The sequence below is a fragment of the Manis javanica genome, chromosome 5 (assembly GCF_040802235.1).
Source record: "Manis javanica isolate MJ-LG chromosome 5, MJ_LKY, whole genome shotgun sequence".
Lineage (NCBI taxonomy): Eukaryota > Metazoa > Chordata > Mammalia > Pholidota > Manidae > Manis > Manis javanica.
Genome location: NC_133160.1, coordinates 105,004,068 through 105,015,558, shown reverse-complemented (window position 1 = coordinate 105,015,558; position 11,491 = coordinate 105,004,068). Strand labels below are relative to the sequence as shown.

General features: G+C 38.8%; 1 protein-coding gene across 3 annotated transcripts in view; it reads left to right on the top strand.

The window, feature by feature from the left end:
- The window catches only part of CDS1 (CDP-diacylglycerol synthase 1), an 82,626-nt gene extending 73,791 nt beyond the window's left edge, over positions 1 to 8,835 (top strand). For all 3 annotated transcript variants that reach the window (XM_073237360.1, XM_073237359.1, XM_037021151.2), the window contains 2 exons: positions 1,226 to 1,329; positions 6,128 to 8,835. In XM_073237360.1, coding sequence (XP_073093461.1) covers positions 1,226 to 1,329; positions 6,128 to 6,257 — 234 coding nt within the window. In that variant the 3' untranslated portion in view covers positions 6,258 to 8,835. The remainder of the gene's footprint in view (positions 1 to 1,225; positions 1,330 to 6,127) is intronic.
- The last annotated feature ends 2,656 nt before the right edge of the window (positions 8,836 to 11,491 follow it).

Sequence of the window (11,491 nt, the reverse complement as noted above, 5' to 3'; positions counted from 1 at the left end):
AGAGTCCTACAGAGAAGTCTAAGGAGGGAGCTCCACTGAGTCAAAGGAGTTCAGAGAAGCTCAGTCTTGCTTGAAGGGCAGCAAGAACGGTGTGGCTATGGTAGAGAGTAGATCAGTCTGCAGAGGCTGGTGGAACCAGATCATGTAGGGCCCAAGGAGCCAGGGAAATAAACTCATTGAACACCTGGAGAGGGAAAGATACTCTGTTAGGTGTAATGCAATATAGAAACATGTGTAAGATGGTATCCCTGTTCCCAAATGCTCACCACCGACTAGCGGAGATATTAACTGTCCACAAAGAACCACAGCCACAGCCACACATGACAAGTGTCCTAGGAAGGCTGCCAACAGCAGAGGAGAATTGAGTCATCAATTTGACTTTCTTGTAAGTTCAGTTAGTATGGAAGAGAAGGAAGGAAATGGGTTGGCAAAAATTAACCAAAGAATTTTTCAATAATTGTTTCAAACAGTGAAATGTTATATTTAGAATGATATTTCTTTTATGGTCTCCAGTCCAAGGTATCTTGTTGAATGGTGAGACTTTTTTGCATGTGTGAAATGAAGGTGTAATTGCTAATGCATTTTAGATATTTTTAGCTTGCCTGAGTAAAACAGAGGAGCAATTAGTCCTTTCCATTTGCTGGGTACTCAGACATGTGGATATGTCTCTACAAAGTCAATTTGCAGAGGCTTACTAACCATTCCCTCGATTTGGCCACTTAATGGACTGAAGTGTCCCAAAAGAACTACTTTCATTTTCTCTTTACCCTAAAACTTAAGAAGAAAAAATAATCATCACAGGAGTAAAATGTCTATTTCAGAGTAAGATATGAGGATAAACATGAGTTAGAACCAATTTTACATCTATCAACAACACTAAAATAGCTCCCTAAATAGTTAAACAGAAAAGTAGGTTATAACCATAGTAGATTAGTAAGAGCTGATAGCACTTTTAATTTCAAAAAGTTTTATTAACTACAAAGTGTTAGTCCTAGATTTAATATTTAATTGCTGTTATTTGAATGCTGCTGGTCAACTTGGTAATCATTCTAATATGGGCATATACTGGAAAGATGTGATTTTAATCTGTTGCACATGTTTTAATAAGTTTGTATTTAGTGGGGAAATCCAGTGGTAGAGTCTATAATGCCAAAGAGACATTTACAGATAGGAGTTTTATAGCAAGTGATTTTTAAAAAAATTGCTAATATGTTTGTTTCTGAAGGATTTTGCAAACACCATACCTGGACATGGCGGAATAATGGACAGATTTGATTGTCAGTATTTGATGGCAACTTTTGTTCATGTGTACATCACAAGTTTTATAAGGTATTTTTAGACTTTTAAAAACTGATTTATTAGATGATTTCTTTGAGTTCTCATCTTCATGGGCATTAGTTTGAATGAGTCACTCTTTCTGTCATTGGTAATCTATAATACCAAAAGGGAATGGTGGGCCCTGGAGTTATGTCACACTTTAGCCCTGAGCAGTATGGTTAAATTATAATAACTTAACATACATTTGAACAATTTAAAAAAACAACAGTGTATGCCATGATCTTTAATAGCACTGAGTTAAAATCCAGTTATGTGGTGCTGGATTGGAGCATCAGAAGACTTAATTTCTCAACTGTGGGTATTACAATGATAGTGAATACCAAGAATTAAAAAGGAGAGGGATGTTATAATTTATCCAGTCCACCAGTTATTACTTGAGTGTCTATTATGTGTTGGGGAATATCCTGGTCATGGGTATAGCAGAGAACAAACCCAACAAGTCCCTGCCCTCAGAGCTTACATTTGTATTGGGGAGTTGGAGGAAGGAGGGGAAGAAGCAGAGAATAAGCAAATAAATATAGTGCGTTCAGTGGGTTAAGTGCCATGGAGAAGAATAAAACAGGCTAGAAGAATAAAGCTAGAAGAATAAATATGTGGGGTATGAGGAGAGGTGGGGTGAGTGAGGGGTATTGCTGTTTTATTCAGGGTGGTTTATTCTCTTTTATTCTTTAATAAAAGCTTAATGTTGTAGATCTGCTCTGAAATGCCAGTTAGGGGTGGGAAAGCTAACCATAGCAACCATGTGAACTTCATGGTGTCTCTGCTAATTAATGTCTGAGCCATAGAAAACATGGATTTCCTTTGTAGAGTTATTTGGAGTGAAAGTCCTGATTTTAAATCCCTAAGTACACATTATATGTGTATACCCATAGCAGCATGAAAATTTTTGTATTGACTTTTATTTTTCTTGAGCAATCTATTAGTTTTTTCTATTTCATCCATCTTTTCAAAGTATCAGATGCTCGCGTTGGTAACTTCCTATGTTGTGTATTTGTTTTGTGTCTCCCTGCAGGTCAGGTTCACCTTTCATCCATTCCCCTTTCTTTAGGTTGTTTGTTATTCTGCCTGGAGCTTCTTGAGATAAAACTTAAATATATTAGACAAGAAAGCTGAAAATCAATGATCTAAAACTACGAATTTCCTCTTAATACTGCTTTATTATCACCCTACACATTGCATTTGTATCTTATTCTGTTACAAGTATTTACTAATTTCTAGTGTTATTTTTTCTTTGACATGTAGATTATTTAGAAGTATATTGATTAGTTTTCAGACAAATGTAGATTTTCATTCTCTTCGCTTTGATTTTTTGCTTTTCTCCAGTAGAAATATAGTTAATATACAGTATTATATTGGTTTCAGCTGTACAACAGTGATTCAACAATTATATTCACTGCAGGTGCTTACCACAGTGTAGTTATGTCACCATACAAAGTTATTGCAATATTATTGACTATATTGCCTATGCTATATTTTTCATCCCTGTGACTTATTTCTTCAATAATTGGAAGTTTGTTTTTCTTTCTTCTTTTCCTCCATGATAACCACCAGTTTGTTCATCATGTTATGAGTCTATTTTGTTCTTCATTTGTTTTATTTTTTTAGATTCCACAAATAAGTGAAATCATATGCTATTTGTCTTTGTCTGACTTATTTCACTTAGCATAATACCCTCTAGGTCCATCCATGTTGTCACAGATGGCAAGGTTTTATTCTTTTTTTATGGTTGAGTAATATTCTTTTGTGTATAATATACCATGTCTTTATTTATTGATGGAGCCTTAGCTTGTTTCCGTATCTTGGCTATTGTAAATAATGCTGTGATAAACATAGGGGGGCATATTATCTTTTCAAGTTAGTGATTTTGTTGTCTTTGGTTAAGTTCCCAGAAGTGGAATTCTGGGTAGTATGGTATTTTTAATTTTTTGAGGAACGCCCATACCTCTTGCCACAATGCCCGCACCAATTTACATTCCCACTGCAGTGTAGGAGGGCTCCCTTTTCTCCACATCCTCGCCAATAGTTGTTGTTCTTATCTTTTTGGCAACAGCCATCCTGACTAGGGGGATGTGATACCACATTATGGTACTGATGTGCATGTCCCTGATGATTAGTGGAGTATCTTTTCATATGTCTGTTGGCCATCTGTATGTCTTTGGAAAAATGTTTGGGTTCTCTACCCATTTTTTAGTTGGATTAATTGTTTTTTGGTGTTGGGTTTGGTGAGTTCTTGATGTTTTGGATATTAATCCCTTGTTGGATATATCATTTGCAAATATATTCTCCCATTCAGTAGGTTGTCTTTTTGTTTTGTTGATGGTTTCCTTTGCAGTGCAGAAGCTCGTTTCATGTATTCCACTTGTCTATTTTTGCTTTTGTTGCCCATGCCTGGGGAGACATCCAGAAAAAAATTACTAATGCCAGTGTTCAGGAGTTTACTGCGTGTGCTTTCTTGTAGGAGTTTTATGGTTTAGGTCTTTTATTTAGATCTTCAGTCCATTTCAAGTTTATTTTTGTGTCTGGTGTAAGACAGTGGTCCAGTCTCATTCTTTTGCATATAGTTGTCCAACAGAAAACATGCTCTTTATTATTTGAGTATTTCATATTTGTTGCAACTTGCCTTATGTCCCAGCATGTTGTCTGTTCGGTATGTGTTTCATGTGCAACTGAAATGAATGTGCATTCTTCAGTTTCTGGATATGATATTATATATGCCAATTAGGTGAAGTTTAAGTAAATCTTCTGTACTGATTTTCTGGTTTGTTTTTTCCATCTGTTCATTCTATCAGTTTGTCTATAAACTGACAAAGAGTTTTGTCGATTTTTAGTACTGTCAGTTTTTGCTTTATATATTTCGAGGTTGTCTGAGCTGTACATACATTTAGGACTGTCATATTTGTTTCCCTGTTGAATCACTCCTAATGTTATTGCACAATATCCTTCTTTATATACTAGTTGCTTATAGCCTATTTTGTCAGATATTAGAACAGTACATAAGTCTTCTTTTGGTCAGTGTTTGCATAATACTTCTTTGTCCTCTTATTTATAGCATTCCTTTATGCTTACATTTAAAGTGTGTATTTCTCTTGTGACAAGCATATAGTGGATTTTGTTTTTTAGAATCTAGTTGACAGTCTTTGTATTTTTAATTGGAGTACTTAACTCATTTACTTAGTGATAATTTGAATATTAATAATTAGTGATTAAATCCTTGGACCTCTTTATTTTCAGAACATGGAAGCTTTAGGGCATAAATTTTTTTTTAACCTGCTGTTCTCTCAGTAGAGAGCAATCATGCTGAGCCATGTTGCCCGCCATTTGGAAACAAACACTTAGATGGTAAAAATACAGTGCTAGTGCCAGAATGTGACTAGCTGGGAGCCCCTGCTGACATAATTTTGCATTTAGCTGAACTTGCTAGAAAAGCCTTCCTTTTCTCTGTGGGCCCCTATGCTGGATTTATGTTATGAAGTTGCTGAATCTTTTGAAGAAATGTAAGACAAGCTGTGTCTTGAATAGACTGGCTGTGAGAGACATACGGCTTCTGTTTTTAGCAAATGAGTTGAGTCCATGCATGAAGGTGACCCAGGGATGGCTAATGCTCACTATTCTGCAGTTCTTTAAATCAAATATTTTCCATTGTGATATCACTATATAGTAGACATTTCTTTATTACTGGATTTTCTACTTCCTGTAATTCCATTTGAACAGTCCTTATTAGTCATCAATTTAGTTACCCATGTAACTGTTGCAGAATTCTGTGCCATTCTCCACATATTACTGTCTCGCTTTTTCCCCATTAGGTTTTACTCATCACTCTTCACAAAAAGTAAACCATACTCTGCTTTTCTTATTCAAAGGGACTATAGAAATTGCAAAGAACAGTATACACACAGTAAAATCTGAATTTGACAAAACTAGCACTTAGAAAATCACATATGTGAGCTCTAGCTTATAAATGGGTTGAGTTCTAGAGTCCAGGTGTGGGAAATCGCAGTCCCCTGACTGGCACAGGGTCACAGCAGTGAGAGGGGGAGGGTGGGAGTCCTGGCCAAGACCTCTTCCGACCCAGAGTGCACTACTGAAGGCTGGAGCAGGGATGTCGGAGCTGCTCACTGGAGGAAGCTGCTTGAGGAGAGGTCTCTTGCCCTCCTTTCGTCTAGAGCAGATCTGCTTTTTTTTTGTTGTTTCCTGTATTGAGAGCTGACCTAAGGCTTTCTTTGAATGAATGCTGGGGTAGCTATTTCAGATCCTGGGTAAGGGCTTCAGTGCCAGGCTTAGGACCTTTGTGTTCTGTCTCTTGAATGTTCATTTCCCCAGGGAACTATGAACAAAATACCTTCCATTGTCTGAAGTTTCTTAGAAGATAAAAATTTTAAAGTGTATTTTCTTGTCCCCTTTGGATTTATCCTGATCCATCAGGAATTTTGCTCCTGTCCTTACAGGAGTTTTCGTGTTGTGTCCAACCAGTCTCATGACCCATTATTTATCCCCACCTGTAACTCAAGTTGCCCTTTTGAGAACTTAGGTCTGCACCCCTTAAATTGCCTACTGTTGTTCCTGGGTTTTGTGTTTGTGAGATGTACACCTCTCAGTGCAGTGTAGTTCCGTGTTTTTTCTCCCTTGACACTAACGTTGGGTTTTGCAGTGAGTTCTGAGCAAGAGTTGTTTCAATTCTGTGAAGATTGCTACTCTACACTTAAATCCATGGTTTATTTAAATTGCAATTCTGTACTTCCTTTAGCTGTCTTAAAATAGTGCAACTTTGATTTTTCTGCTTTGTTGTCAGGGGTCCCAATCCCAGCAAAGTGCTCCAGCAGTTGTTGGTGCTCCAACCAGAACAGCAGTTAAATATATATAAGACCCTGAAGACCCATCTCATTGAGAAGGGGATCCTGCAGCCCACCTTGAAGGTGTAACTGGATCCAGAAAGGAAAGAACTGTCAATAAAGAATTCTACAGAAAAGCACTGATAGATGAACTTATTTAATTATTTAAAATGCAACAGATTGAAGTTTTACAGACATGAATGCTTCTTCTCTGAAATTACTGTGGATATTTAACACTTACTTGCTCTAAGTTAAGAAATAAGTAGCAAATTGTTGGCAAAATATCCTGTACTTCTTCTAAAGTGTATTTGCTGATGTGAACTTCCTTCCCCTTACTTGCTAGGTTTTGTAATTTTAAAGATTTAGTGTTTTAAAGAGTCAAACAGTATAAAATAAGTGAAATGAGATGTCTTAAGATTGCACCTGCCAGTGTGCCCTTTACACAAATATTTACTTTTGCACTTGGAACTGCTCTTAATTTTAGCAAAATATTTTGAGTAAGGCACAAGAGGACGTTATTTCTCCTGTAGTCCCTCTTCTTTAAACTGAAGTATTTTCTGAGGGGCTGATCTGGCCCCCCCACTCACGAAAAAAATGTCCACTTCTCAAAGAAGTAATCATTTGCCAAGGAAGAACTTTGAGGTAAGTTCAAAATTCAAGAGAGGGAGGCTTGAATTTTCTACCATTATTGGCCTGCTAGAGCAAGTAGACATCATACACTACTTCTGATAAAATTGTTTGGAAAAACAAGACCTCACAAAAACTTTCAGGAGAAACCAAGGGGAATTCTGCTGTGAAGAATGTAATGTACATATTCCCCCACAGGCTATCTCAACAGATGATGGTGCGGGAGGCAACCTAAGACAGTGACAGGTGGCACAGGCCACCTCTTGGTTCTCTGCCAACTGGTTTCCCTAACTAACTTCTGGATCTGTAAGCACGTAAGATCAGTAGAGAGGGTAGCAACCGGGATGATAGCTGAAGCCAAGAAGAGGGTTCTCGGCCAAGCTCAAGTGGCCTGTCTGCAGAAGAGGCTGTGCACATCTGTGCCCTAGGTGCCTCCTTCCCAGTTCCCTATGTACCCCCTGGACCCTCACCAAGAAGGAAGATCTGCCTGGAGACCCAGTCTCAGAACAACTCCACGGTAGCAGCTAATATTCGTTTCATTTCTCTTTCACATTATGTCATAAAATCTGAGAACATCAGCTGGTTATTTTATTTTCTTCCAAGAAGGAAAATCAAGCAGAAGTGATTCCCACCAAGAACAAAAAGCACACAAATGTCAAGCCTTTCCTTTGGTGGACTGGACACTGTAACCAGATAAGAAATTTATTCTCTTCAGTGAATGTAAATAAAATACCATTGCTAAGTGATCTCTACAAACGTATATATTGTACTGAACAGCACTAAACCTTTCAAAATTGGCTGGAGGTCCTTGGCTAAATGTTCAGAGAGGAAAAATATATTTTTAAAAGAGTAAATATTTTGGTCTAAATCAGAAATGGCTCTCAATTATTTTGTATTTCTGTTCTACTACAGCTAAAATAAAAGATTATAGATATGCCTGGTTCCTACAGATGTAATATGTAACTAGCAGTTTTATCATGTCATGTGTACTGCATGGTTATAGTATAGTTGAACTTGGTACCAAGAGTCTACTTTCTTGGCATGCATTCAGTAGATTTATCATCAGCACTGGATGTGCTCAGTCAGTGATGTCACACTGCTCCATAAAAACCTAGAGTTGGCACTGGATGTTTCTGCAGGAGGGAATGACCACTTGTAAGATCAGGCTACCTGCAAGTTAAATTTTCAACATCTCTTCTTATTTTTATTTGCTTCATTTATAGCTCCAAATGTTGATCATAAAAAAAATAAATGAAAATGTTATGATAGGAACTTATGTTGAAAGCTTGAGATTTACATGATAAGAATTCCTTGGAGATACACAGTTCCTTCCATATTCTTATTTAAAATGATGGGTGAGGCCCTGCAATACAGAATTACAAGAAAGCACTACTGAATACATGTATTATAAAATCAACATTATTTTAAACAAAAAAGGAAACAAAATATTTGGGGTTACAATAGTAGCTTTCCTCAAATGTGCTTTTAGAGTTGGGTGTACATTACTCCATATGTAAAAAAGTAAATTCTTACTTTTAACAGTTCTAAAGATGGACCTTTTCAGTGTACTTTTATAGCACATATATTAAAATACAATATATTTTAGCAAAAAATTGCCATAAAACCCTGACTTTGATCATTTTTATATTTGCACTGTGAAGAGGGTTATTTGTAGCAAGGTGATAGAAGAAAAAAATCGAGTTTAGAAAGTTCCTTCATAGTAATGGCTAATTGTTCCATACTTGCTATTTTTGGAGGTACTCTGATGGTACTAACTGCTTGACTTTTTAACCTGCGGGATGCAAATGGTTCCTCAGTGTTTCCCTCCTTGTGGTGGTGTGTATACATTTACTGTCTGAGAATGAAAGACCCCCTCCCTTTTTTCTCATTTATTGTATCTTGTACTTTGAACGAAGTGTCACTTTGTCAGTGGAAAAGTAGAAACTGTATATATATTGTATATGGGCGTGATAGCTTATATGTCAATCAGTTCTTTGAATCTTTTACTGAGATAGGAAAATAAATCATATTTTGACTTTGTTGTGCTGTTTTCTCATTGGAGACGAAACATTCATTCAACTAGTGCTTACAAAATGACAACAGATGTATGTAAGGATTGCATATTGTATATATTCCATCACCAGTAGGTACAGCAACCAGTAGGGCCGAGCATGGATGCGCTCTGGTGATGGTTGGACATGCGTGTTTTTTGGGAGGTGGTGCCCTCTTAACAGAGTCCTGAATGTCTGTCCTTGCCACAGCTTGTAATTACACACTTCTTGTGGCTCTCTGATGAATGGAACATTATCTGATGATGGGCCTCATGAGAGTTTGAAGCTGTGTGGAGGCTGAATGGCATCAGTATTAATTGGCCATTGTGTTCTTAGTATCTGGCTCAGTGCCAGCACTCCCTAGGCCCTCAAGCTTCTGAACAAATGAATGGGTTTGGTGTCTGAAGACCCAGCTATGCACATTCCCACTTGTTTGTCTTGGACAGCCTTTCTCCACCCATCCCAGTTTTCACTTAGTATGCTCTAAGATCATTCATTATTCCTAGTTCCTAGGATTGTTTTTTTAAGGATTAAATGAAAACTCATATGCACATGCCTTGATTTGTGTCCAGGAAAGAGAAGCTGATTAGTAATCCTTAGTTTCTTTCCTCCTTCCTATCTGCTCCTCTCCTCTGGGAAGTAACAGTTTGATATGGCCCAGAAAAAAGGTAACCACATCTTTGGCTGCATCTGATTTACATGGTGTTAAGTGTCCCTTGATTGGTAGACAGCCCATCAGTTCACCTCAGCAAATCTCGAACATACACCAGGTACTTTGCATTGTGCTTTGTTCTGGCACTAAGACAAACGTTAGAACCAGAAGTTCTTCACCTCATCACAGAGCGGGAGACGGAGGTAAATGCCACACGAGGTAGACTATTGATCAGGGTGAGGACAAATGTACAGACCAGGTGTGGGAGACAACGGTAGACTCCCCTTCTGCCTCCTTGGAGTTGTCTGTCTACTAGATAGTCCACAGCCACATCTGTCTTCCTCGTTCCTGAGACTTTCATGAAAGTTTAGAATTCACTCTTGGAGGAGGGACTCTGGGCATTTGTATATAATGGCTGAAAATAAGAAGGTCGAGACAATTTAACCAAAATCAGAAGTCTGTTCCACCTAAACCCTGTTGTCTTCCTTTTCCTATCAGAAGGGGAGAGAAGCTTCCTGAGTCATCAGATAGCCTTGGGCGTCATTTCGTCGGGGATGACGAATGGAACATTCTCTGATGATGGCAAAGATAGTTTCCAAAAGCTGAGAGAATATGGCCTGGTTCTGTTAATTTTTACAAAGATTTGGGTGGGTAAAACAAAAGACTGGTTGCCGAGAAATAAAAAGCAGTGAGGGCATTAAAGATGGCAGCATGAGAGGAGAGACAGAGGCTTCCTCCTAAAACTGGATACAATTAGAATATTTAATTGGCGCAATTAATCCTGACAGGGCAACAGGAAAGAGGATGCATCAGACTGCACACACCTGGAGAAAAGAGCAGACCTCAGTGAACGGGGTAACGTATCAGAGCCGCGGCTCCGCGGGACCCAAGCCCCTCCCCCACCCCAGCTCATGGGGGGGAGGGGAGGGGACAAATGGAGCAGGGAGGGAGTGGAAGGCTTGGGACTGCTGAATACCTAGCTCTGGAGCTGGGAGCACAAACCTACATTTCATGGTGCTTTCATGAGACTCACATGGCTACCGGGTTGGAAAGTTAATACAGGCAGAGTTCCTGGGGAGACTGGGATTCCCACTGCTTGTGGAAAGCAGGGATCCATATCGGGCTGCTCTGGGACAAAAACTTATACCTGTCTGACCCGCCCACTGGCTCAGGCAGTGGAGACAGGCACAGCAGCCAGGAGGTGGGGAAGAGATCTTTCCTCCCCTCAGGCACCAGTACCACTCTCCTGCGACCCCTGACATTGCTTCAGGGACTCAGCAGCTCCACAATAGAGCTTCTGGACACTAGAGGGCGCCATATACAAACATGAAATGCCAAAGGAACCTTGTCCAGAGTAAAATTGTTAATACAACTCCCAAGAAAGATTTAAATGATATGGACCTCGTGACTCTTCCTGAAAGGGAGTTCAAAATAAAAATACTCAACATCCTAATGGAGGTACGGAAAGACATCCAAGAACTCAGAAATGAATTCAGGTCAGAGATCCAATCGTTAAAGAACACAATGGAGGGTATTAAAAGCAGGTTGGATATGGTGGAGGAGACAATAAATGAAATAGAAACTAGAGAAGAGGAATACAAAGAAGCTGAGGAACAGAGAAAAAAGGATCTCTAAAAATGAAAGAATATTGAGAGAACTCTGTGACCAATCCAAGCAGAAGAATATTCGCATTATACGGATACCAGAAGAAGAAGAGAGAGAAAAAGGGATAGAAAGTGTCTTTGAGGAGGTAGTTGCTGAAAACTTCCCCAATCTGGGGAAGGAGATAGTCTCTCAGGCCATGGAGATCCACAGATCCCCCTACACAAGGGACCCAAGGAAGACAACACCAAGACACATAGTAATTAAAATGGGAAAGATTAAGGATAAGGACAGACTGTTAAAAGCAGCCAGAGAGAGAAATAAGATCACATACAAAGAAAAGCCCATCAGGCTAACATCAGACTTCTCAGCAGAAACCTTATAGGCCAGAA